Genomic DNA, 27,333 nt, shown 5'->3' on the forward strand with positions numbered 1-27,333 from the left:
CACAAGTCAATGTAGCGAACAAGCAGTAATAATAGGTTTAAAATCTTCTCGTTTTACCTTTAAATTAGACCAAATACACAATGCCTAATAGTCAACTCCCATTACCCAATTGTGAGTACAATAAAAAAATAAAAATAAAAAATACAACCAAAAATTAACTTAAATGTGTCAATTACTTATCCATGAACAAGTCTCCCGAGCAGATGGTGCCTCATTCACTAGTGTCCTAGGGCTACACTCATTCACGAGTGTCCTACACTTGACAGAGCACCCTCAAGACAGAAAGCTCCACAGAAAATGGAAGACCAGAAACATCCTGACAACAACAACAAACTCACCAACACCCACATAGCCTACAGCTCAGGTCCGCCTCCTCCTTTCTCTAGTGTGTGTTTGCTTTAACCAGATCCAGTGCAGAAGTTACTGACAAAAAGAAATAAAATTAAGACATATTGTACATTCAAAATGTTGTTTTTTAGTTCTAATAGTTCATCCTCAACCACTAGTTTAATCTTGCAAGTGTAACTTCACTAAAAACAGTCACAAGCTACAGGAAGTGAGCATAAAAACAGCATTGTGAAACATGTACAGTTTCAGAGCACACGGCTGCTTGTTCAGTTAGCTTTGCTGGAAGGCAAGACACATGGCAACACTTTATTAACATGTTAGCTTGTTCAACTCATTCAATCCACCAAGAAATGTCTATATATTTAGTCTCAGTCCTGTATTAATCATCTACAGTCAATTATCTGTCCATCTGGAAAAGAAAGTAGGCTATTGCTGCTTCATTTCTATCAGATAAAACAAATCTTTTGACACAGAATGACTGAATGAATTCTGTGTGTTAGTGAAGGTAGAGATGGCACTTGTAAACATCATGGGAGATATTATTTGTACCCAAAAAGGATGTGAATAAAGTTAAAGATCACAGGCACGGAGCTTTGGATAAATGGTATTGATTTATTTACATAATTCTGCTATCAAAACACACGATGGTAATAGAAAAGTATAAAACAGCTATCAAGTATAAAATCAGTTTTGCATTGTTAAAATACGATCAGTTGCAATATTTTCTGAGAATTGACAATCGTGAAGGCTGATGGTGTTGAAAGGCTCACTTTGCCCCCTTGTGGATAAAGAAATAAAAGACATGCATTTGCATGTTGGGGTCTTCTCAGCAAGTATGCCACATCAACACTTATAGCAAGGCAAGGCAAATATCCCATATGACCTGCACAGTTTTATTTTGCGTACCTTGTTTCAGGTATGGTCAACCTCCACCCACCACTCCAGTCTTCCATTCAGGCCTACCTCAAGCCACGAACCCTGTTTCTCTGTCCCGTACTGCAGCTTTTCAGGTCTCTACACCATATCTGTCAAAATGACGCATGATAATGCCTAGCTCTAGCTCTACAGAACCCATAGCCTTAGTGTGTAGCCTATATCTGTCTGCCCCACTGTAAATGAGGTCTGGGGAGCGCAGTTGGGGACCTCCACCAACAAAGGTTTGAGCCAGTTGCTCCTGCCAAGATCCCAGTGGTCTCCAGGTCACACAGCGTACATGGTGATGCCCTGGGCTGGAAGGTACATGGCAGTAGCCGTAACCATACAGCTCACAGCGCCCAAAGGAATCCTGGTGCCAAACCTGCAGATGAATCTTGGGCCAGCCTATAGGTGAAGACGTTTAACTATGTAAGCGAAGTGAAAATCTGACAAGAACAAATCACACAAACACTATAGTAGCCCTATTCTGAAACATAATTTAAGAGTAGTTAAGAAGAGATTGTAAGGGTGCTAAGTAAGTTAATCTTTTCTAGACCATCAGGAAAGAAGATTGACGTTTTACAGGTAGAGGGTAAGAGCAAAGACATTGGAGAAACGACAACAGCTGCTGGGGTGTTGTGTTTTATAAATGCATGAATGAAATGGAACAAAGTTACGATCACACTTGGATCTGACCTTGTAAGGTCATAGTGTGGGGGTAAAGGGTGGCTTATGAGCATTGTATCAATTTGCTCTTCCCTATACAAACACTTTCTTTTTTTAACTGTTATCTAGTTACCTTGAAGTCCTTTGGTTGTGTAGTGCAGATCAATGGGATGACTCCAGTAGGCCATATCCCCTATCTGAGGCAAATCCACCTGGGTCTGCCCCTCTTTGAGGCCAGACAGAAGTCTCCATGCACCACCTTGCAGAACGACAGAGATGATATTTACCATTAAGACACAGAGACAGTCACACAATGGACGACATTTCGCAAGATGATCTCGAATAGAAGATAAAACACACCTGTATGGATTCCCCATTTGCAGAAAAGGCTGCTCTGAGGGAAGCCACTAGCCCCGACGATCTGACCGATAATGTGCAGCTCTGCCATGATCTGTGCAGCTACGTTGCCTACAGGATGAAAACATGTCACTGAAAAACACCGTTTGATTTTACGTCTATCTGACCACCATACAATTACGTTCACTGCTGTTCTCTGTGCATTTCACTCAAATGACAAGTTGGCTACGTATCAAACGAGGCTAATAGCCCGTGTGAGTTTGTGGTGATATTAATAATTGACAGTAGTATCTAGGTACCGTAGTGTAGGCAAAGTGTTGACTGTGGTACAAGGCTTTGAGCTGCCAACCTCTCACTCGATCGGCTTAAACGGCTAGCTAACAGTAAGCTAGCTAGCTAGTTAGCTTATAATCATTTGTTAAGATAACCCGCCTATAAGATTGGAAATCTTTTCTAATTAGTTTCGCAATTAATCGCAATTAACTCGTGTTTTTATAGCTGTTTCTATAAACCATGGTCCATGAAACAAGAATAATATCAAACACATACCACAACTGTTGACTCAGCTAGCTGTCAACACAGAGGCCACCATGATCCTCATTTCCTAGGCAACCTAACAGGAAACTACGGAGTCACCTTGGGATTCAAAGAGATGGGTAAAAGACGAAACGCGAATTCAATATCGTAAGTGGATATTTATGGTTAGATCGACCAGCACTATTTATCCCCACAGAATGGAGACTTGACGATAGTATTTAAACTTACTATTAATCGGTAGCCTAGAATTAATCAAAATAAGCCAAGCTAAGCTTTGATGCATGTTCTATTTGCACAATCAATGCAGTGAAATATTTATCTTTTGTGTAAAATATGTACTATTTACTATTCAGTGAGCAAACATAGCACGCAAACACTATTTCTCACTATTTTATTTTAGTTTTTAGCAACATTAATCCCTTTTCCGTCTCTTTGAGTCTTGAGATTAGAACATTGAACATGTAACTGAAAAACACAGTTTGAGATGTCTATCTGGCCATAAAATAACGTAACAAAAGACTGTCACCCCCAAAACCAACCCCACGCACACTACAATGTACATATTACATAACTACTTGCACACTACTGGATTACTTGTACACTTGACTACTTAACTACTGTACTGTATTATATTGCATTTCATCTCATTGTACTTTGCACAGAATTTTGCAAAACATTTAGTAATAAAAGTGATTTCGAATCTGATTGAAATGCAGCCAAAACTGCAGATAAACAAAATCATCACACAGAGCATATTAGTCTCTACATTATCAGCTTAAAACGAGAGCGTAATGCTCTGATTGAAAAGAACAAAACAGACATGAAAACAGATATGAGCAAATAGCAGGACCATAAGATACTAACAAAAAATGGTAAAGAAGCAGGGCAAATCACTTAAAAACAATTGATTCAAATCAAATCAAACAGTTAGAGACATATTTGCTCTGATTACATTACATTATAATATAATATAGACTGTATAGAGAAAACACACACACTCTCTCTTCATTATTCTGAAAAGGAATAACGGGTAGATTTAAACAAACAAGGAGTCACTGCCACATCCATGAAACAGCAAATTAAAAATGAAGATGAAAATTACAAACAAAAACATAAAGTTCAAAGACACTGGTTTTGCATTGCCACTCAATTTAGGGATTGACTTTGAGGGTTGAACGTCTTGATCGCACAGCAGTAGTAGATAGATGCCACATTTTAAAAATCCCCTTAGAATGCAAATCCGCCACAGTCAAAGGCGTCAAAGTCTGAGTCTCCCCCTTCAAAGTCAAAGCTGTGGAAGTGAGGTGAGTCGACCCCCTGGCTGCAGGAGTGGTACGCCCCGCCTGACTCCATGTCAGAGAAGACTGTGGAGGGTGGCAGGTCAGGAGGTCGGGCCTCCAGATTAGAGGGTGTACTCGCGCCTAGATAACCCATGGCAGAGGAAGCAGCTGCCCCTCCCATCAGCAAATACACAGCTCTCACAGCTCGGGCGTTATTGCTGGTGCCGTGGCGCAGACAGCCCCCTGGGCCTGAACGGGCCATCTCTTTGCTCCTCTTTGAGCGTGGAGATTTTTTCCCTGTGGTGAAAAAAGGTAGATCATAAACCAAGAGACAGTATGAGGGAGGTTTAATAAAGTGCAACGATAGAGGTTTTCATCCATAATGATGATTGGTTATGTAGTATCAGTCAGTACAGTACCTATTTCTTTTTGTCGAGTGTCCCCCCCCGTGGTTGGCCCAGGAGAGGTTGGCTCCATGTCACTCACAGGTGGAATTGGATCTTTGTCAGCAGACATGTAGTCTGGGACAGGGTCTCTGTCAGTAATGCACGGGGTCTGAGCCTGATGGCGTCTGCAGGAGTGCAGGTTCGACGTGAGACTCTGCAGAGGAGAGTTTTAGTGTTTGGTTATGAGCCCTGCGATGGTAGAGCATCATACTGTGCTGTAGCCTTCATCATCATCATCATCATCATCATCATCATCATCCTCATCATCATCATCATCATCTGCAATCATTCACTGACAATAACCCTGTAATTGTTTAAATAAGGATAAGGATAGGCGTTATCAATGTCAGTGGACACCATCAGTCTCACCTCTTTCACTTTCCTCAGCATGTTCAGCCATTGACTAAAAGGAAAAACATACATCATGATTATTTCAATCTCATCATCATTGCTCAACGGTGCATCCCCACTACACAGTGAGATCAGTGGAAGTGAAGCTCTGACACCACAGTGTGTTGCCAACTTTACTACCTACTTCCCACCCCACCCCACCCCACCCCAGCTCTGCCAACTGACCTGCAGTCATCAGGGCTATCAGACAGCAGCAGCATGAACTTGTCCTGGGGCAGGATCAATGCAAAGCAGCAGTCCCTGCGTCCTCCAGAGGGCAACTTAGGCAGATCTAGGATCTCCCTGCCTTCCACGATGGCCTCACAGCCCCCTTGCAGCATCACCATGTGGTCAGGAGGGGACATGACATTCGGACACACCATCAAATGACCATCAGCGGTCAGGATGAGGAACCTCTCCTTCCATTGTTTGAACATGAAGCCACCTGGATGTGAGTACAGGTAGACAGAGCAGGGGAAGGAAGAGGAAGAGAGAGTGAGGGTTGGTCAGGGAGCGGAACACACAAGAGGAGGCAAAGGCTTGTTATAGATTGCTCACGCTCAAAACAAAACACTTTTTTTTTAATTGAATCTTTATTTAATCAGGAGGTCCCTTGAGATTAAAATATCTTGTTCAAGGGAGACCTGATCAAGAAAGCACACCAGTACAAGTTACAAAATTGTTGAATAAAACATAATATATAGCAGACAAGAGATAACAGATACATATTATAAAGACCATCTTAGGGGTAGCAATTGCACATTTCTGTCACATTTGAATTTCTACCCCCACCAGCCTCCACCGACTTAACATTACCTTAATGCATGCGGACAGGATTAACTTTAGCATTGTCACAATGACCATCATGATGTTACTGGGAGCTGTGTGCCAGTGGATTAAAACAAGTACACTCTCTGTCAATCTCTCATCCCCTCCGATTAGAACAAGTCAGATGGTTAGAGGATCAAGAGACCTAGGTCAGGGGGCTGGACCAACAAGATAATTCTGTCTAGTAGGCACACTGAACTGTAACAAACAAAGCCACGCATCTGAATCCACTCACCACATCTGTGAACCTACAGCCTCTTACATAAACAACCAAGACAATCCAGGGCTAGAGACAGTCTGTAGTCTGGACTGTCTGTCTATGTGAACAGATGTTTAGCCCAGTACTCTATTGCAATCTATACTGCAGTTAAGTGATACAAATTAGTCTGAGTAGTCTCTGACTGCTGGGATTTAGCTAATCTTTTTTTTCTAATCTATTGATACTCTGGGCTGAGCCACACCTTCAAATCATTAGTTTTTCTCAACTCAACACATGACACTACCTACCTCCACTTGTTATATAATTCACATTGTATACATCCCACGATGCTGCCGCCTCAACTGTATGTGGGTCTGGTTGAGCACTGAGCACTGAACACAGATTGTTGGACTTATTATTATTAATAATTAATTATTTTATTATTATTACTTAGTATTCTTTCATATTCATGTATTACAAACATGTATTTGATGACATCATTGGTTATTTATTGTTTAACAGATATTATTGACAAAATACTAGTGTTCCTTATTTATTTTACATAAATGAATATCCAGATCTTTTTTCCCCCATTATGCAAAATAAGATGACACTTTAAGTCAGCCATTATTTAATTTAAAAAAACATTGGCTTCAATCATGCCCGAAACCTCACAACTGAAGATATGAAACAGTTTACTGAAATGGTCACGGTGGGGTTAAAAGTGTCATTTGACTATAGTCATGTGTATAATTTTGCTAATTAAAATGTATGATTAATGAATAAGTTAACTGTATGTTCAAAATGCCCTGTTCCAAAGCAGCACTTGACATTTTGAAGCAGTATATCATCCAAGGTAAAAGAACCATGACAATAATAAGAATAACTGAAGCTGTTTTCAACTGCAAACATGACCTGAACTAAACCTTTTATAAGTAAAGTTTAAAAAAAGATACCATCTCACCATACTTCCTGAGACATCCACGGTGTATCCCTGAAATGCTCATATTAATGTTCAGTCTCCATCAGAGAGAGACAGAGAGAGAGACAGTAGAGCAGTAATAGTGTAGTGATGCAGAGTGAGGGAGCTGATGCAGACTGAGTGTGTATGTGTTTATGGGTGGTATGTTCTAGAACCCAGGCGTAATCCCCATCCAGCTGGGGGGGCGTTCCACTCGGCCACAGAGAGATTGAGTTAGCTGTCCTCGGGAGAACTGAGCACACGCACAAATACACTGCTAACCAGAGCAGAAAGTATGATTGTAGTATGAATATTGAATGTAAAATCCCTAACATATTGTGTTATGTTTAAAATGACCTTACACTGACCATGTGTGTAATATTTCTCACTTCAAGAGATTGAGTTAGCTGTCCTCAGGAGAACTGAGCACACGCACAAATAAACTGCTAACCAGAGCAGAAAGTATGATTGTAGTATGAATATTGAATGTAAAATCCCTAACATATTGTGTTATGTTTAAAATGACCTTACACTGACCATGTGTGTAATATTTCTCACTTCACTCACAGCAGACCTGTGGAAGCCTATTGCCTACAAACATGTAAACGCTTATCTTACTACATCTTATAATAATATTTCCTGTGTCCATTGCACAATTACTGAAACAACTATCTCTCTTCTGTTGAATCATGTTTACAGTAGTGTAGTAATGTGAAGATGTAAACATCTCCACCTCAATCCCTGACTGCTTTTTTTATTCTGACCCCAGACTATGGCTGCAGGCAGGGATTGCTGCTTGCTTACAGATGGTTTGAGGGAATGGGAATTGCCAAACGGATCCCATGTTAATCTTCAATAACCTACAGTATGTGGGTTATAATCCCCCATACATCCTTTCCATACCACTGGTGATTAATGAATCTACATGGGGGCAAGAAGAACAATAATTTACATTTCTACAGTATACTAATTTTGAAAACCAAAGGATCCTCAACATTGCTTAGAGTCCAGTGTTTCTCAAACCTCTCCTCGGGGACCACCAGCCGTTCCACATATTTGATCTGTTCCACCACCAGCACACCTGATTCAACTAATCAAGTGCAAAGCAATTATGATGTACTTGATTAGTTGAATCAGGTGTGCTGGTGGAGGAACAGATCATTATGTGGAACGGCTGATGGTCCCAGAGGAGAGGTTTGAGAAACACTGGCTTAGACCCATCATAATAATGCCTAACATGTTTAATAGTTGTTGTTTTTTTGTTTTGTTAATTTTAAATTAAATTAAATTGACCCGTTGTTGTTGATTACAGTACCACACTATAACAGCAAACAGTATTTCGAGGACAGTTGTATTGCTCTGTTATACTAAAAATACCCACAGGGAAGCAGCAAAGCTCTATGTATCCATGATGAAGGCGTTTTGTGTTGTCAGCCCGGCTAATTTCTCATATTCAAAACATTACGGTAACTTGTCTTTTTTTTTATTAACAGACATTCAACTTTTGTCGAGAATTGCCTTGCGAAGGGATGTCTGAGTTTTTGGAGAGCGGTTGAAAAACTCAACAAATACTACACTAGTAACTAATACTAGTAACATCTGGATAATATAACTGGAGGAAGGTGACTCATTTTTTGCGAGCAATGATGTAAAGCTGTGTGAGCCGTAATTGTACTGCTGAGTTCGGTACGTTGAGTGCAATAACGGACCTGACAGGGAAGGATGAACGGTGGCTGGGTGCCCTTAATTGTTATTCTGTTGACGGGCACAGTGGTACCTGTGCCAGGTGAGTGAGCAACGAGTGACGCCGGTTATGATGTTAGAATCTTAAGATCTGAGAAATTCAAGTTTGATCTTTGACTAGGCCATATCATGTCTATGATGGCGTTACTTTTATTGTCAATATTAGGCCTATTTGTTGTTTGGCATAATACCATAGACATGTCAACAATTCAATTGCAATCTCTATTTGCCTCGTTGTGGTTTGTGTCTTTGCTGTACGAGTTTTTAACAAAACAAATGTACTCTCTTTGGTAATAAGGGCGATCGTCTCTATTATCTCATGTCATTCCATCCCTAAATTCAGGACCCATTCTTTACATTATTTTCATTCATGATTACAATAATAATTTTTATTTATTTGTTATTTTATTATGGATATTTGTAAGCAATGTGATGTCTGTATATACTTTAGTTTATAACTGTCTGTATGTATCATTGTTCAAATGTGACTTTTGTGTCAGATCCCAGGAAGACTAGCTGATGTCATGGCATTAACTAAAGGGGATCCTATTAAACAAGCAAACAAATATACAGTAGCTCCTGATTATCAGTTTAATAGATGTCCATACTCCTTCACGAGTCTTATGGTTCATGGGTGTCCCCTGTTCTTTCTCCCAAGTGCTGCAGTTTGTAAAGAGCCCAGACAATGTGACCTCCTCCCTGGGTAAGCCAGTGCAGGTGCATTGTACCCTACAGGGAGATGGAGGGGGAGAGGAACCACCTGATGTGGTGTGGTTGAGGAACGGTCAGTCACTGGATTACGCTGACACCAATCAAGTGCAAGTGCCTGTCAGTGAGAGAAGCTGGCTGACCATCAGTGAACTCAGGTCCTTTGCTCTTTTGACCTACTGTCTTTTACTTCTGTTTGACCAGGAAGACCTGTACAGGCCTACGTCTCTGAGATACTATAGTAATACCTGTCTGTCCTCAGAATTGACCACGTGAAGCTGTCAGACATTGGAAGATATCGTTGTATGGCAACAGTGGGGAGGAAGGACATGCTGTCTCAGGAAGGGTGCATCCAGCTGGAAGGTTAGCTACAATTCTAACGTCCCCCTGTTTGTGTCTACCACGGTCTGTCTTTCTGTCATCATTATAGCATCTTACTTAATGTAAACCATCTGCAATTCCTCTTTTTTCAGGAATCCCTCATTTCTCTGTGGAGCCTGGTGACATAACAGCCGTGGCTAACGCTAGCTTTAGTCTGCAATGTGTTGCCCATGGGCCTCCAGAACCGGTCGGGGTGATCTGGCTGCAGAACGGAGGACCTCTCAACACCCTGCAGGATCCGCTGGCCCAATCGCCCTCATCTCTCAACATTACAGGCAACCACTTCTCTCTCTGTGTTATCTTATTGCCTAATTTACATGTCACACATATGGGGCCGGTTTCAGAGACAAGGCTTAAGCCTAGTCCTGGACTAAATCACACTTTCAATGTAAAATCTCCATTGAAGATGTTTTTTAGTCTAGGATTAGGCTTAAGCCTTGTCTGTGAAACCGGCCCATGAAGTCACAATGAAAACCTTCACATAGACCAAAACCCTAATTCCTGTTGATCATACAGTCTTAAAACTTAAAACCGGCCCAAATAGTATTACATAACAGTGTTTTTCCTGTCACCTGACTGACTGACCTCCTCTTTGCTTCTCACTGTCCAGGCCTAAACCAGACCAGCAGCTTCTCTTGTGAGGCCCACAATAGCAAAGGCGTGGCCACCTCGTCCTCTGGAACAGTGACAGGTCCGTAGCCGTACCAACACCGGGGTGCATCGATCACAATGATATGCGGCCGGGGGATATGCTGATTGATCGGTTGTGTTATTTATCGGTGTCTTTGTATTGTTGTAGTTATCCCTTCCCAGGCACAGAGAGTGAGGGCTGTAGAGGTCACCAACTCCTCCCTGTACATCTCCTGGGAGCCTGGGTTCGGAGGGCTGTACCCCGTGTCTGTGTGCGCTATCCAGGTGAGAAGAACATTCAATATGGGGCGGCTATGGCTCAGGAGGTAGAGCCGGCGTCTAATGATCGCAAGGTCGGCGGTTCGGCGGTTCGATCCCTGGTTGGCCACATGTCGAGGTGTCCTCGGGCAAGACACCGAACCCCAAATTGCTCCAGATGAGCGGGCCGGCGCCTTGCATGGTAGCTTGCTGCCATTGGTGTGTGAATGTCTGTGTGAATGGGTGAGTGAGTTGCCATTGTAAAGCGCATTGGAATAAGGTGCTATGTAAGTGCAGTCCAAAAAGTGAGAACATTCAATACAGTGTCTGGTTAAGCAGTGACCTCTGTATATCTATCGAAAGGTTTCAAAGTAAATAGATTTAAACATAACTGTGATCGATTTCTCTGAATTACATTTCATGTTGCCATAAAGTACCTGGATGTAGTTTCTATGCACATTGTATCATACACTATCAAACTGTTTATGATGACCTAGATGTCATGATCAAGTCAAAGGGTAAAATATATAGCATTAATTACCGTTCCACATTTCAGGCAACTCCATCCACGCTGCATAATCAGCTGATCCACAATCAGAATGTGAATGTACCACCTGTGGGTCACCTGATCGCCGGCTTGGAGCCCTACACTCCCTATGATGTCAGAGTGGCCTGTCGTAGCAGCCAAGGCGCTTCCCCTTGGTCGTCATGGGTAACGATGACCACATCCGAGGGAGGTAAGATGTCTCCCCCCCCCCCCCCCCCCCCAAAAAAAAATGTTTTACTCACTGTGAGTAAGGCAGGTTTATTACAACAGCCTCTACCTTCCAATGTGGTGATGTATCGTTGATTCACTCACTTGTACTTACTGTTAGTCACATTGGATAAAAGCGTCCAGTGCTAAATGACTTAAATGTAAAACCTATGACACAGTGTACAGTTTTTTTTTTTGCCCTTGCCTGCTTGCGTGTTCTGTCATCATCATGTGAAGCGAATTGGGTCACATTTTGTGAGAAATGCGCTATATAAAACTTGATTTGATTTGATGAGGAGAGAACTCAGGAGAGAGGAAACTTAAGCAGCATTGAGAGTGCAATAGTGACAGCAAGGAAATCAGTCTTAGTTGAGCTGAGTTGGCTAAAGATGGTACGTTTTGTTTTGGAGAGAAAACATCAAAGAGAACCAACTCTGTAGGTTGGGGCAGCAGAGGAAAAATCGAAATGTTTATCTGTCTGAGGTGGAGCCAGAGAGAAGGGTGCAGACCTAAAGTCCAGATTTCCATTGCTCTGAGCTGGCAGTGGACCGTACACTTTGCCAGTAACTCCAAAACACTCCTCTCCATCCTCAGTGTTTTAAATATAAGCCTCTATATTGAGAGAGGGCTAACTGAGTTAGGGAGGAGGTGCTGAGGGCAGGAGGGAAACAGATGAAACATTCTCTATTCATGGTTTGGCAGAGTTGGCGCAATCCTGCTGTGTCCATAATGCTGCAGTGTGTTTGAATTGAGGCGAGTAAAAGGAGTGTTTTTTTTTCTCCATGCCAGCTCATGTTTTCCACAGTCTGCAATGTAGATGTGTTTGTGGAAAAGGGGAAAGAAATAGAAAGAGTGACTTACAGAGAAAGGAACCAAGACCACAGTGCTCATTTTATACAACTTTTCCGTATAAGAATAAAGAGAAAGTAGGGCAAGTTAGGGGAAGATGGGATGGAAAAGACGAGACTGAAACAGCTATTAATTTAATACTCCCCTTGCCTCTACTCCCCCAGTATACATGCTCACATTTGAGGTGGGATGGAAGGTGAGCTTATGTGCTGAGATATATAGTTTGTAAACAAAGCTACAAATATATCATTTGTAACCAGAGCTACAGATATATCGTTTTTAAACAGAGCTACAGATATATATATACGTATATATATTTTGTAGACAGAGCCCATGTCATGTCTCTCTCACATCACATTCTCTTCAGTTTTCCCCTATCCTCCCAAAAACGTAGCGATGTACAGGAAGACTAATAAATATTACCCTCCTCTCACTTACATCTCGTACCATCATCCACTGCTCCCTGTGTTGGATTAGCGTAAGCTAAAGAGGAGCCTGAAAGGCGTGGGTTGAGGGAGAGAGACTCAGTGACGGAGGGAGAGGGGAAGGTGGTGCTTTTGTTTTTCTTGGCAGATGTCGAGCCACATATGGAAACGATCAGAGGCGGAACACTTACGACATCATCAGGGTCCAGGACAGTCTCCGACCACAACCCACTCTTATGACTCACAATGTGACAAAGATCTACTTTCTTGTCTTCTAATGAATATCCTGCACTTGTTTTTTTTCAAGTCTGGCCATGTGTGTTTCTTAACATGTTAATGCGCTTTAGACATGGTGTTTATATTCTTGGGTTATTTGTGTCTGTGGCAGTGCCAGAGGCTGCGCCGGCCAACGTCACGGCGGTTTTTAACGGAACAGAGGTGTTTGTCCACTGGACCAAGCCGCCAGGCAGATTAAATGGTCAAATACTGGGGTACAGAGTGGAGCACAGCACCCCCAACGCGACCCAGGTAAACATGAACATTAACACTTTTCCCCAACCTCACAAGCAATGTTAACATAAAACTGCCACTCCCTCTCCCTCTCCTTCTCCCTCTCCCTCTCCTTCTCCCTCTTCCTCTTTCTCTCCCCCTCTCCCTCTCCCACTCCCACTCCCTCTCCCTCTCCCTCTCCTTCTCCCTCTCCCTCTTCCTCTTTCTCTCCCCCTCTCCCTCTCCCTCTCCCACTCCCTCTCCCTCTCCCTCTCCCTCTCCCTCTCCCTCTCCCTCTCCCTCTCCCTCTCCCTCTCCCTCTTCCTCTTTCTCTCCCCCTCTCCCTCTCCCTCTCCCTCTCCCTCTCCCTCTCCCTCTCCCTCTCCCTCTCCCTCTTCCTCTTTCTCTCCCCCTCTCCCTCTCATTCTCCCTCTCCCTCTCCCACTCCCACTCCCTCTCCCTCTCCCACTCCCTCTCCCTCTTCCTCTTTCTCTCCCCCTCTCCCTCTCCCTCTCCCACTCCCTCTCCCTCTCCCTCTCCCTCTTCCTCTCCCTCTCCCTCTCCCTCTCCCTCTCCCTCTTCCTCTCCCTCTCCCTCTCCCTCTCCTTCTCCTTCTCCCTCTTCCTCTTTCTCTCCTCCTCTCCCTCTCCCTCCACTAAGTGTAATGGCAGTTCTCTTTGCTCTGGTTTGGTCTGTCCTAGGTTGTTCTGGCGTCAGTGCAGTCGTCTGAGCTAGGTCTAGGTCTGTCCCTCTCCAGCCTCTTCGACACAGTCTCCCTGCGTGTGTGTGCCTGTACAGCAGCAGGGTGTGGCCCCTGGAGCCCTCTCCATGACATCAGCCAAGGCCAGCTTTGTGAGTCTGGCCTGGATGTGAGCTTGGCAGTTATATAGGCCAAAGAAAGGCAACAATTGCAGGAATAATTGCAATGTTGTGGACACTAGGCAGGTTTATTGCACAGCCTCTACCTCCAATGTCTTGATTTGAGGCAATAGTTATTACCGTACTATGTTGTTGACACTCAATTCTCACTTTTACAACAGTTACAAATGTTCTCATTCCAGTTGCAAACTGCGAAATGGACTAAATGAAAGATACGGTTGGGTATTACAGTGTCTTTGAAGTAACTAGCATACCTCTTTTCAGATATCTCCCCACCTGAGGCATTTTCCTGGCATTGGTGGTACGTGGTCATGGCAATTGCAGTCACTTTAGCACTGATAGTGTTCATTGTGGCTTATGCAATCATACTACGACAGAGAGAAACATGCTTTGGGTATGTACTTACTGTTCATGACTTTGACTGTTCATTGTTTGTTTTTAATCACTGCACTGAATGTTACATTGAACCCCCATGTATGTGTGTCTGTGTGTGTGTGTGTGTGTGTGTGTGTGTGTGTGTGTGTGTGTGTGTGCGCAACAGGAAGGCTTTTTCCCCTATGACGAATGGCGGGGACTTTGTAGTGAGATACAGTGCTCGACGCTCATACAATCGACAAACAAATGAAGCCACATGTGAGTTGTCATGCTGGGAACAGGGAGGGGTCAGACTCTGTAGCTAGACGCTAGTAACAGGGAACAGGGAGGGGTCAGACTCTGTAGCTACATGCTAGTAACAGGGGACAGGGAGGGGTCAGACTCTGTAGCTAGATGCTAGTAACACGGGACAGGGAGGGGTCAGACTCTGTAGCTACATGCTAGTAACAGGGAACAGGGAGGGGTCAGACTCTGTAGCTAGATGCTAGTAACAGGGAACAGGGAGGGGTCAGACTAGCTAGATGCTAGTAACAGGGAACGGGGAGGGGGTCAGACTCTGTAGCTACATGCTAGTAACAGGCAGGGGCGCCGCTAGAGATTCTGGGCCCCATGACAGAATATCATTTTGGGCCCCCCCACCTAAACCACCCATCAACCTAAACCCCGTTGAAGTTGATGAACTATTGATGCACTGCAAGCAATCCAATGATGGACATCTTTTGTAAATGTAATTTAAAATTACAGTTAATACAGGAATCAACAATTCAGCAAAGAAATCTCAACATTCTTTAACTTATTAAATTAAGACATGAACAACACAAGGACAAAAGTATAATTAAATGAAGATTGGAACCCAATTATAAAAGTATAAATCACACAAAAAGTAAAAAATATAATTTTAATGGGGTGGTATTGTGTCTAAATAAATGTAGATCTTGTAAAGATCAGTTGGCCATAAAACTGTCAGGATTAGATCAATGAAGAATTACAGCAGAGAGATATTTACTGACTCAGCATTGCTTGTTTCACACAAAGACAAACGTGTCTTATACAAGAGGGAGCAACACAGACATTATGCCAGCAAAATTGAATGTGAAATGGGAAGATTTTTATTTTTACACTGCGGCAGTACTGTGGAATAGTATACCTGGAGAGCTAACAACTATATCTAGCCTAATGCACAACGATTCAAGATAGGAGTAAAGAGATCAAATCAAATCAAAGCTAAATGCTGGGCCTTCTTAGTAGCAAAATCTTTAATAAGATCCTTGAAATCTAGTGATGAAGCCAACTTGCTGTGCTGCTGTCATTGTCCTTTGTTACTTCTTGCTCTTCTTCTTCTGCCTCTTTACCTCTTAATTTTTTAAATTGTATTTAATTTAGCCATTTAGCAGACACTTTTAATCCAAACAATTACGAATTACAGGGACATTCCCCCTGGAGTAACTGAAGGCTAAGTGCCTTACTCAAGGGCACACTAGTAGTGGTGTGGTTTCAGGCGGGATTTGAACTCACAACCTTCCGATCACAAGTCCAACTCACTATCCACTACTAGACCACCACTACCCCACCACCTCTGCTCTCCTCTCTGGCTGCCTTGCTTGAAGAGGGCCCTGGCATGGAGTATCCATAGGTACATAATTCATAATATGTCCTATAATAGTATTAACATAATAATACATACATTACACCAGATTAGCTAACTTAAATGTTATCTAGCTAGCTAACAATATTATTAAGATGCCAGTGGTCAATGTTATTGCAATTACTGGAAGAACTATTAACTAAATATGAATATTAGCTAAAGTTGTATTCAAAGCTTGCATGGTAATGCAGCATACATTAAAATATTCAAAATCTTAATGCTAACCCCAAAATCCTACTGCTCACCTCCTTCTCCTTCAACTGGGAGGTGGGTTGAGGGAAGGAGTCCTGATCCTGAAGCATCTGTGCATGACGTGATTAGCATGTAACATTATACTAGTTAGCTAGCTAGCTATAGCAAGAGTGCATAGCTGCTGGATACAAATTCACTGAGCTCTAATAACCTATATTTGGACCAAAATTGCACTCATCTCATACATTTAACTGAAATTATACTGCCAGTGCACTGTAAGTTAACTATACTTGAAGTTAATGTTAATTAGCTATCCGCTTGTTAAGTCTGACGTCAAAAGTGACGTTTAACTATTTCCGAGTCCAAACGAGAAATTCTCTGCACCAGAATACCTCTGAACTACAGCGGGAATGACAGTTTAATCGTTTTTTAGACTCGGATCTATTCATTCAACAAGGGACACAGCACTTTCCCGTTTTCCCCATATTGTCAGGGTATTTGAGCCTCGGAAAAGCGCTATATAAATATCATTAATTATTATTATTATTTCTCCATTTCGAAGACAGCGCCTCAGCCAACGTTGGGACCCGGAAACACGTCACGACTTAACAAGCGGATAGCGAGCTAACTATCATCCACGCAGTGATTAGATCACTAAACCACTGTTTTTAGTGATTTTTTTACTTTTCTCTTTTGAGACCCTGACTTTGGCTTTGCCTTTCACGACATCGTCCACGCACGCACGCGTACATTTGATGCATTTCCAATCTGGCTGTCCTCCATCTGTCCCACACACACGTACTACAGCAGGACATGTTGGTCATGGAAACCTTGTCAGAATGTTCGCGGTAACGTTCCTTTAGTCTAGCAGCTCGCGCGCGGTGGACTGAACCATGCAGTGAATAAATAGAGGGGTAAATAATAAGGCTTAATTTTGTTAAACATAGAGAAACAAAACTCCAGTTTGTTTCTTTTGTAACTTTTTTTAATACATAGAATTATAATTTGAATTCGGCTACATTAACGTCCTTATGATGATAATAATAATAATAATATTATTTATAAATATAATATATATATTTTTTAAAGATTCTCATGGGCCCCTGTCAGTGCTGGGCCCTTAGAATCGTCCTAACTTACCACCCCCTTAGCGGCGCCCCTGGTAACAGGGAACAGGGAGGGGTCAGACTCTGTAGCTAGATGCTAGTAACAGGGGACAGGGAGGGGTCAGACTCTGTAGCTACATGCTAGTAACAGGGAACAGGGAGGGGTCAGACTCTGTAGCTAGACGCTAGTAACAGGGAACAGGGAGGGGTCAGACTAGCTAGATGCTAGTAACAGGGAACGGGGAGGGGGTCAGACTCTGTAGCTACATGCTAGTAACAGGGAACAGGGAGGGGTCAGACTCTGTAGCTAGACGCTAGTAACAGGGAACAGGGAGGGGTCAGACTCTGTAGCTACATGCTAGTAACAGGGGACAGGGAGGGGTCAGACTCTGTAGCTAGACGCTAGTAACAGGGGACAGGGAGGGGTCAGACTCTGTAGCTACATGCTAGTAACAGGGGACAGGGAGGGGGTCAGACTCTGTAGCTACATGCTAGTAACAGGGGACAGGGAGGGGTCAGACTCTGTAGCTACATGCTAGTAACAGGGGACAGGAGGGGGTCAGACTCTGTAGCTAGATGCTAGTAACAGGGGACAGGGAGGGGGTCAGACTCTGTAGCTACATGCTAGTAACAGGGGACAGGGAGGGGGTCAGACTCTGTAGCTACATGCTAGTAACAGGGGACAGGGAGGGGTCAGCCTCCGTAGCTAGATGCTAGTAACAGGGAACAGGGAGGGGTCAGACTCTGTAGCTACATGCTAGTAACAGGGGACAGGGAGGGGTCAGCCTCCGTAGCTAGATGCTAGTAACAGGGAACAGGGAGGGGTCAGACTCTGTAGCTAGATGCTAGTAACAGGGGACAGGGAGGGGTCAGACTCTGTAGCTACATGCTAGTAACAGGGGACAGGGAGGGGGTCAGACTCTGTAGCTACATGCTAGTAACACGGGACAGGGAGGGGTCAGACTCTGTAGCTACATGCTAGTAACAGGGGACAGGGAGGGGTCAGACTCCGTAGCGGCAGCAGTCGTCTCAGGGTTAAAGAACAGCTGTCGAAGCTCCAATTTCCTCCTGTTGCTCTGTGTTTTTCTGGGCCAGATATTGAATGCAAGAGTAGTGTCATGGTCTGGCTGTTTAGAGAACCCTCTGGAAAACTGAACATTCTGAACATAGTTTAAATTCTTGTAAAACCGTTATTGTTATTATCATGCCTAATTCCAAATACTTTTTGTCTATAGCTACAATTAGAAAAGTGCTTTTTAGAGTGTAATGTTTTATCTGGTTAAAAAGGGGTGACATTGGGTGATTTTTCCCTCTTCTTCAGACAGCAGAGAAGATGATGTTTGTTTTCCTATATTATGCATTGTTATGGAAGGACCGACAGGGGCAAAAAGTGTCAGCCTGGACCAGCTAGAATATCTTTAAGAAATGTTCTGTATTTGTATCTGTAGGCCTATTGCTTTTTTAAAAAATGTAGTGAAGAGTGATGTCATGAATAACTGAGCCATGATTTCACAAGGGCAACATCCCATGTATGGGACTGATTTATTTTTTGGCAGTTAGTTTTAGGGAAGTGGGGAGGATTCATGGTAAAGTTATTTTTCCAGTGTTATTTCTAGTGTTGCCTTTCACTATGACAATGTAAGAGATATGAACCGTTTCCACAGTGAACAGTTTGGTCATCAGTGATGAGCTGAAGCAGAAGTTGCAAGATGTGATGGTGGACAGACACAAGCTGACCCTGGGCAAGACCCTTGGCGAGGGTGAGCTCTGACTTCAATAAAGCATTTATTTGACATGACAGTATGTAAACACCCCCCTCCTGACACCATGTCCTTGTGTGACTTTCTACAGGAGAGTTCGGCTCTGTCATGGAGGGCCTGCTGGTGCATGAGGAGGTTGTTCTCAGAGTGGCTGTGAAAACCATGAAGAGTGAGTGTTCAATCAGTTTCACATGTTTTCACCAGTCTCTACAGTGTTCCCCTGTGTGTGTGTGTGTGTGTGTGTGTATGTGTGTATGTGTGTATGTGTGTATGTGTGTATGTGTGTATGTGTGTATGTGAGTGTGAGTGTGAGTGTGCGTGAACTTCTATTCTTATTTCTTATCTCCTATTTCTTGTTTTATTGTGTGGTATTTTATTGATTCCGAACCCTGGAACCCTAGGTATGGAGTGGAACCCTTGTTCTGGAGTGGAACCCTAGTTCTGGAGTGGAACCCTAGTTCTGGAGTGGAACCCTAGTTATGGAGTGGAACCCTAGTTCTGGAGTGGAACCCTAGTTCTGGAGTGGAACCCTAGTTATGGAGTGGAACCCTAGTTCTGGAGTGGAACCCTAGTTCTGGAGTGGAACCCTAGTTATGGAGTGGAACCCTAGTTATGGAGTGGAACCCTAGGTATGGAGTGGAACCCTAGTTATGGAGTGGAACCCTAGTTATGGAATGGAACCCTAGTTATGGAGTGGAACCCTAGTTATGGAGTGGAACCCGAGGCACCTGTGTGTGTGTGTGTGTGTGTTTATGTGTGTGTGTGTGTGTACCCTAGTTATGGAGTGGAACCCTAGTTATAGAGTGGAACCCTAGTTATAGAGTGGAACCCTAGTTATGGAGTGGAACCCTAGTTATGGAGTGGAACCCTAGTTATAGAGTGGAACCCTAGTTATGGAGTGGTACCCTAGTTATGGAGTGGAACCCTAGTTATAGAGTGGAACCCTAGTTATGGAGTGGAACCCTAGTTATAGAGTGGAACCCTAGTTATGGAGTGGAACCCTAGTTATGGAGTGGAACCCTAGTTATAGAGTGGAACCCTAGTTATGGAGTGGTACCCTAGTTCTGGAGTGGAACCCTAGTTATGGAGTGGAACCCTAGTTCTGGAGTGGAACCCTAGTTATGGAGTGGAACCCTAGGTATGGAGTGGAACCCTAGGTATGGAGTGGAACCCTAGTTATGGAGTGGAACCCTAGTTATGGAGTGGAACCCTAGTTATGGAATGGAACCCTAGTTATGGAGTGGAACCCTAGTTATGGAGTGGTACCCTAGTTCTGGAGTGGAACCCTAGTTCTGGAGTGGAACCCTAGTTCTGGAGTGGAACCCTAGTTATGGAGTGGTACCCTAGTTCTGGAGTGGAACCCTAGTTCTGGAGTGGAACCCTAGTTCTGGAGTGGAACCCTAGTTCTGGAGTGGAACCCTAGTTCTGGAGTGGAACCCTAGTTCTGGAGTGGAACCCTAGGTATGGAGTGGTACCCTAGTTATGGAGTGGAACCCTAGTTATGGAGTGGAACCCTAGTTATGGAGTGGAACCCTAGTTATGGAATGGAACCCTAGTTATGGAGTGGAACCCTAGTTATAGAGTGGAACCCTAGTTATGGAGTGGTACCCTAGTTCTGGAGTGGAACCCTAGTTCTGGAGTGGAACCCTAGTTATGGAGTGGAACCCTAGGTATGGAGTGGAACCCTAGGTATGGAGTGGAACCCTAGTTATAGAGTGGAACCCTAGTTATGGAGTGGTACCCTAGTTCTGGAGTGGAACCCTAGTTCTGGAGTGGAACCCTAGTTATGGAGTGGAACCCTAGGTATGGAGTGGAACCCTAGGTATGGAGTGGAACCCTAGTTATGGAGTGGAACCCTAGTTATAGAGTGGAACCCTAGTTATGGAGTGGTACCCTAGTTATAGAGTGGAACCCTAGTTATGGAGTGGAACCCTAGTTATAGAGTGGAACCCTAGTTCTGGAGTGGAACCCTAGTTCTGGAGTGGAACCCTAGGTATGGAGTGGAACCCTAGTTCTGGAGTGGAACCCTAGTTCTGGAGTGGAACCCTAGGTATGGAGTGGAACCCTAGTTATGGAATGGAACCCTAGTTATGGAGTGGAACCCTAGTTATGGAGTGGAACCCTAGTTCTGGAGTGGAACCCTAGTTATGGAGTCGTACCCTAGTTCTGGAGTGGAACCCTAGTTCTGGAGTGGAACCCTAGTTATGGAGTGGAACCCTAGTTATGGAGTGGAACCCTAGTTATAGAGTGGAACCCTAGTTATGGAGTGGTACCCTAGTTATAGAGTGGAACCCTAGTTATGGAGTGGAACCCTAGTTATGGAGTGGAACCCTAGTTAAAGAGTGGAACCCTAGTTATGGAGTGGTACCCTAGTTATAGAGTGGAACCCTAGTTCTGGAGTGGAACCCTAGTTCTGTAGTGGAACCCTAGTTATGGAGTGGAACCCTAGTTATAGAGTGGAACCCTAGTTATGGAGTGGTACCCTAGTTATAGAGTGGAACCCTAGTTATGGAGTGGAACCCTAGTTATGGAGTGGAACCCTAGTTATGGAGTGGAACCCTAGTTATGGAGTGGAACCCGAGGCACCTGTGTGTGTGTGTGTACCCTAGTTATGGAGTGGAACCCTAGTTATGGAGTGGAACCCTAGTTATAGAGTGGAACCCTAGTTATGGAGTGGTACCCTAGTTATGGAGTGGAACCCTAGTTATGGAGTGGAACCCTAGTTATGGAGTGGAACCCTAGTTATGGAATGGAACCCTAGTTATGGAGTGGAACCCTAGTTCTGGAGTGGAACCCTAGTTCTGGAGTGGAACCCTAGTTATGGAGTGGAACCCTAGTTATGGAGTGGTACCATAGTTATGGAGTGGAACCCTAGTTATGGAGTGGAACCCTAGTTATGGAGTGGTACCCTAGTTATGGAGTGGAACCCTAGTTATGGAGTGGAACCCTAGTTATGGAGTGGAACCCTAGTTATGGAATGGAACCCTAGTTATGGAGTGGAACCCTAGTTATGGAGTGGTACCCTAGTTATAGAGTGGAACCCTAGTTATGGAGTGGAACCCTAGTTATAGAGTGGTACCCTAGTTCTGGAGTGGAACCCTAGTTCTGGAGTGGAACCCTAGTTCTGGAGTGGAACCCTAGTTCTGGAGTGGAACCCTAGTTATGGAGTGGAACCCTAGTTATGGAGTGGAACCCTAGTTCTGGAGTGGAATCCTAGTTCTGGAGTGGAACCCTAGTTCTGGAGTGGAACCCTAGTTCTGGAGTGGAACCCTAGTTATGGAGTGGAACCCTAGGTATGGAGTGGAACCCTAGTTATGGAGTGGAACCCTAGTTATGGAGTGGAACCCTAGTTATGGAATGGAACCCTAGTTATGGAGTGGAACCCTAGTTATGGAGTGGAACCCGAGGCACCTGTGTGTGTGTGTGTGTGTGTGTGTTTATGTGTGTGTTTATGTGTGTACCCTAGTTATGGAGTGGAACCCTAGTTATAGAGTGGAACCCTAGTTATGGAGTGGAACCCTAGTTATAGAGTGGAACCCTAGTTATAGAGTGGAACCCTAGTTATGGAGTGGAACCCTAGTTATGGAGTGGAACCCTAGTTATAGAGTGGAACCCTAGTTATGGAGTGGTTGGAGTGTTGTATTTTATTGATTCACTTTCATGTTCCTTTTCTTCTTTTTTGTTTGTTTTTACATACTATTGTTTTTATGTTCAGCACTTGGAGTTGCATTCAATGTGTGACTTGTGCTATATAAATAAAGTTTGATGGATTGAGTGTGTGTGTGTGTGTGTGTGTGTGTGTGTGTGTGTGTGTGTGTGTCAGCTTCACCTCAACCACTCTCTCTCTCTCTCTCTCTCATTCTTAGTTTCCATCTGCACACGCACTGAGATGGAGGACTTCCTCAGAGAGGCTGCATGTATGAAGGAGTTCGACCACTCTAATGTCATGAGACTCGTTGGTAAGATAGAAGCTCATTTGATGTATTCCATCAACCTCATTATATAACCTTCAGTTAGAAACTCCTAACAACCTGAATGGATGAATCCCTTCTCCTCCCTGTAGGGGTGTGTCTGCAGACGGTGGAGCGGGAAGGCTACCCCTCCCCTGTGGTCATCCTGCCCTATATGAAACATGGCGACCTGCACAGTTTCCTGCTCTACTCCCGACTCGGGGACAGTCCCCTGGTCAGTTCCCTCCCACATTTAAGAGGCTTGTCTGTGACTTAAAATGCTGCTTCCTAGCGCCCCCTGTTGGAGGGTGTTGTGTTTTTCTAATCGTTGGTGTCTCCTCTCCTCTCCACCCACCAGTCCCTGCCCTCTCAGATGTTAGTGAAGTTCATGACAGACATTGCTCGTGGAATGGAGTATTTGAGCAACAAGAGGTTTATTCATAGAGATCTGGCAGCGCGGAATTGCATGTGAGGATTTTACGGTATTTTTTCTGTCTCGATGTCAATGTGTTTATCTAATAATTCTCACACACTCTGTGGCATGTTTGGTATGATATTATCTCTCTGTGAGAATTACAACTGTTTCATTGTAACCAGTCCAACAGAGTTAAAAGTGACATGCTGTTTTTATAATAATGTGTCCTCATCTGTCCTCTATGTCTATGTATCTGTATCTCTTGTCTTATAGGCTGGATGAAAATATGACTGTGTGTGTGGCTGATTTTGGCCTTTCCAAGAAAATCTATAACGGAGACTACTATAGACAAGGGCGCATTTCGAAGATGCCAGTGAAATGGATAGCCATTGAGAGTCTGGCTGACAGAGTCTATACCACCAAGAGTGACGTGGTGAGCCACTTTATCTAGCTGTATTCCACATATCTAACATATATACGTGTTAGAGCAAGGATAGGAGCGTGTTTATAAATAAACAATATTCTAGTTTTTCAAGATAATGAATGAAAACAGTACATATGTTACGGTACATGTGGGAAAACTAGGGTTAGGGTTAGGTGCTACGTCGACTTGGTACATGCTGGCATGTCTAAACCTAACCCTACCCCTACCCCTAACCGTAGCACCCTAGCACCTAACCCTAACCCTAGTTTTCCCGCATGTACCGTATTCCCACCGTAACACATACACAATTCTTAGAACAGCATTTGTGATGGTGCTTATTCTCCTGTGTTTCAGTGGTCATTTGGAGTGACTATGTGGGAGATCGCCACTCGGGGACAGACACCTTACCCTGGTGTTGAGAACAGTGAAATCTACGACTACCTGAGACAGGGCAACCGCCTCAAACAGCCTCCCGGCTGCCTGGATAACATGTGAGTGTTTCAAAACGAGGTACAGCGTGCCGTCTACAGTACTGTATGATCCACCGACAGGTACATAGGAGTTGATTTACTACAGTTCTGTCATTATGCAACTAATCAATGTTCCTGTTAGTTTTATAAATTTCTTGTTGTGATGCATAAATCCTAAACATTCCCTTCCTCCCCATCTATAGCTATTCCCTCATGTTCTCCTGCTGGCTGCTGAGTCCTAAAGACCGTCCAGGGTTTCCGGCTCTGCGCTGTGACCTGGAGAAGGCCCTGGAGGAGATGCCTGGCCAGGAGTCGTCCGATGACGACCTTCTCTACGTCAACATGGAGGAACCGGGGGGCCTGTTAGGGGCTGTTGGGGGCTGGGAACCCTTTGGATATCCTCACCCGTCGTACCGTAAGAACATGGACCCTGTGGACGCTGTCCAGGTGCATCACCCCGAACGCTACGTACTCTGCCCCCAGCATGACCCCCAGCCCTATCTTAATGACTCCATGGACAGCCTGAGCTGGATGGCCTCCTCCTCGACCCCCACCCTGCAGCTTCAGCCCTCCCGCTCCTCCTCCCCTCTCTCCTCTCTCATGCTGGATGGACAGGACGAGAGGGAAGGGCCAGACAGGACTGTCTATAGGCTATGAGGCTTAACACAGGGCACACAGAACCAACACCACGGGACTAAGAGTTTTTGAGAAATAATGAGACTTATACTGAAGTTCACTTTTTATTGAAATCGTTTCGTCAAATGACGAGATCGAAAAGAAAAAAATGTATGTTACAATTTAACAGTTGTGTACATGCTAATGAATAAACTGCTCAAATTACAGGATGACATTCCTAAATTAGAGAAATTTAATTTAATCGAACTTAAGAGAAGGTATCAAAACCATCTTACTTATAAACTAATTAACAATCTGTCTTTTTATATATTAAGGAAATAAAGTAGTTTTCTCATACTGTACATAATGGACACATCAAAGCATCCATGGTGTTCATCTAGACTTAAATCAGCATGGAAGGACATTGAATAAATTAAAAACAAACAAACAGACACCCTAATTTCAACAACTAAATCTGAACAGAACAGTAACCCTCGTTAGTTCTGTTGATGATTGCACATTTACAGGAACAACCTTATTGTGCTGCGTCAGAAATGTTGAACTTGTTATCGTACTGTACTGGCAGCAGCAGAATTCAAAGTCAATACTAGTTTCAATACATGAAGTGGTTGTACAGTCACAGTGTCCCAGTGCTGCGTGAAACTCAAACGCAAAGTCATTATAAACACAGAGACAGTGTGCACTGTAGCTTATAGTATATGAGACCATTTGACTTCAGTCATTGAAGCTCTTGTCCATGTTGTTGCTACATTCTTGGACATGTTCGTTTGCACGTGTTGGAAGTATCTTTTTCCCCCACTTTCATTCACAAGATGGCGCAAAAGCCACCGAACATGTTTCACCTAGACATGCTTGCAAATGCATGTCGTATAGACGCAGGAGAGGCTATGCAAGTAGATCCTCATATTGCTTCCTGAAACAGTCTCCAGCAGGGAAGAAGTCCCAACATCGCTCCTGGTACATCTTCCATACGTACGACTCCTGAAACAGAACACACTAGGATTGTAAGTAACGGTGGGAGTAGAGAAGAGAAGAGCCAATTGAAATGAAGCGCTGGGTTCATCTGAGGCTTAGAGTGCCTCGCAAATAGAGACTCCTAGACTGACCTGGCCAGTGTGTTCCGTCTCATCCTTGTTGATTAGGTACATCAAGAAGAACCTGCAGAGGACAAACAGATCAGATTGTTGATGGTCATAGACACACACTGATCACTGATAGGTAGAACACACTCACGTCATGGGAGGTTGGCGGAGATAGAAGTACTGGACAGACTCATTGGAATGCATGGAACGGAATGAGGAATTCCATTCCATTCCATGCACACTAAATCACTCACATGTAGTTAGCCAAGTTGTGTTCCTCTAGCGTGTGGGTCTCAAAGCCATGTGGAGTCGTATCAAAATAGTCACTTCCTATCCCGCAGATGAAGCATTTGGTCTGTAAAAAAACAAGAACATATGTGACGTATGTGCATACCGAACTGTATTTAACTCACCTAAAACTAAAGAAATGTGAAAAAAACAAAAAACAAATGTCTGTCACTATACTTTACTATACCTCCATGTCTTCCTTGACTTGCTCCTGTTGGTCTCTGAGCTCTCCAAAGGCGTCAATGATCAGACCTGTATGGAACACACAAGCTCACCGCCATCAGACCTACGACATCCTGGATGTATGACCAACTCTCCCCAACATGTTTTTATGGACCTCTTTCAGCTATCAGACCCAGGAGGAGCTGATAGCTTGCCGCCATTGGTGTGTGAATGTGTGTGTGAATGAGAGGCCATTGTAAAGCGCTTTGGAATAAGGCGCAAGCTATATAAGTGCAGTCCATTTACCATTTACCAATATCAAGAGAGATATTGTTGAGATAAGTGTGCACGAGTCGACTGTAGCATCTCATCACAGCACCAGAATATCTGAAAGACCTTTTGCTAGCATATCAGCCCAATAGAGCTCTCAGGTCTTCTGACGCTGGTTTTCTCTGTGTACCACATGTACAAAAGAAGAGATTTGGTGAGGCTGCATTCTCATTTCATGCACCCAAATTGTGGAATGCACTGCCAGTTTACATTAGGGATGCAACCTCAGAAAATATGTTCAAGTCAAGACTAAAAACCCATCTTTTTAATATGGCCTTTAAATGACTAAATAATTTAATTAAGATTATATAATGATTGGAGCACTTTGAGCTGCAACGTTTGCAGGAAAAGCGCTATAGAAATCAAGTTATTATTATTATTATCTTAAATAGAGACATTTTCTATTGAAGATGTGGGGGAAAACAGCTGATTGTAGACACATGCAAGCGATGTGG

At 43.7% G+C, this 27,333-nt stretch overlaps 3 protein-coding genes across 3 annotated transcripts in view; 1 reads left to right on the forward strand and 2 right to left on the reverse strand.

The window, feature by feature from the left end:
- Nucleotides 1–1,069: 1,069 nt before the first annotated feature.
- b9d2 (B9 domain containing 2) lies at nucleotides 1,070–2,883 on the reverse strand. The gene is made up of 4 exons (XM_080549743.1): nucleotides 2,836–2,883; nucleotides 2,290–2,397; nucleotides 2,063–2,188; nucleotides 1,070–1,668 (listed from the first exon to the last, which is right to left on the reverse strand). Exons 2-4 carry the CDS (start codon nucleotides 2,375–2,377, stop codon nucleotides 1,355–1,357), a joined length of 528 nt encoding a protein of 175 aa, XP_080405869.1. The 5' UTR covers nucleotides 2,378–2,397; nucleotides 2,836–2,883; the 3' UTR covers nucleotides 1,070–1,354.
- A 5,766-nt stretch (nucleotides 2,884–8,649) lies between these two features.
- LOC308174941 (tyrosine-protein kinase receptor UFO-like) lies at nucleotides 8,650–25,037 on the forward strand (the record flags this gene model as incomplete). The annotated part of the gene is made up of 19 exons (XM_080550052.1): nucleotides 8,650–8,713; nucleotides 9,329–9,536; nucleotides 9,641–9,741; nucleotides 9,852–10,034; nucleotides 10,370–10,450; nucleotides 10,559–10,674; nucleotides 11,204–11,384; nucleotides 13,064–13,203; nucleotides 13,866–14,016; nucleotides 14,308–14,437; nucleotides 14,585–14,676; nucleotides 19,026–19,121; nucleotides 19,213–19,290; nucleotides 22,988–23,080; nucleotides 23,185–23,306; nucleotides 23,430–23,539; nucleotides 23,760–23,919; nucleotides 24,265–24,401; nucleotides 24,584–25,037. The coding sequence occupies 19 exons, from the start codon at nucleotides 8,650–8,652 to the stop codon at nucleotides 25,035–25,037; spliced, it is 2,697 nt and encodes an 898-aa protein (XP_080406178.1).
- An 864-nt stretch (nucleotides 25,038–25,901) lies between these two features.
- LOC308174565 (ryanodine receptor 1-like) overlaps nucleotides 25,902–27,333 on the reverse strand; it is a gene marked incomplete at both ends in the record, with an annotated part of 70,640 nt that continues 69,208 nt past the window's right edge. Inside the window, 4 exons of the mRNA XM_080549661.1 lie at nucleotides 25,902–25,997; nucleotides 26,123–26,174; nucleotides 26,353–26,453; nucleotides 26,574–26,638. Coding sequence (XP_080405787.1) covers nucleotides 25,902–25,997; nucleotides 26,123–26,174; nucleotides 26,353–26,453; nucleotides 26,574–26,638 — 314 coding nt within the window. The remainder of the gene's footprint in view (nucleotides 25,998–26,122; nucleotides 26,175–26,352; nucleotides 26,454–26,573; nucleotides 26,639–27,333) is intronic.

The sequence above is a fragment of the Nansenia antarctica genome (assembly GCF_963989245.1).
Source record: "Nansenia antarctica genome assembly, chromosome: 20".
Taxonomy (NCBI): domain Eukaryota; kingdom Metazoa; phylum Chordata; class Actinopteri; order Argentiniformes; family Microstomatidae; genus Nansenia; species Nansenia antarctica.

What these genes read in the sequence shown, in the direction of transcription:
- b9d2 (XM_080549743.1), bottom strand. Translation starts at nt 2,377, where the DNA reads ATGGCAGAGCTGCACATTATCGGTCAGATCGTCGGGGCTAGTGGCTTC. An exon ending in CAAATGGGGAATCCATACAG is followed by an intron (nt 2,189 to 2,289) that starts GTGTGTTTTATC and finishes TCGTTCTGCAAG; the next exon opens with GTGGTGCATGGAGACTTCTG. An exon ending in CACAACCAAAGGACTTCAAG is followed by an intron (nt 1,669 to 2,062) that starts GTAACTAGATAA and finishes CTTCACCTATAG; the next exon opens with GCTGGCCCAAGATTCATCTG.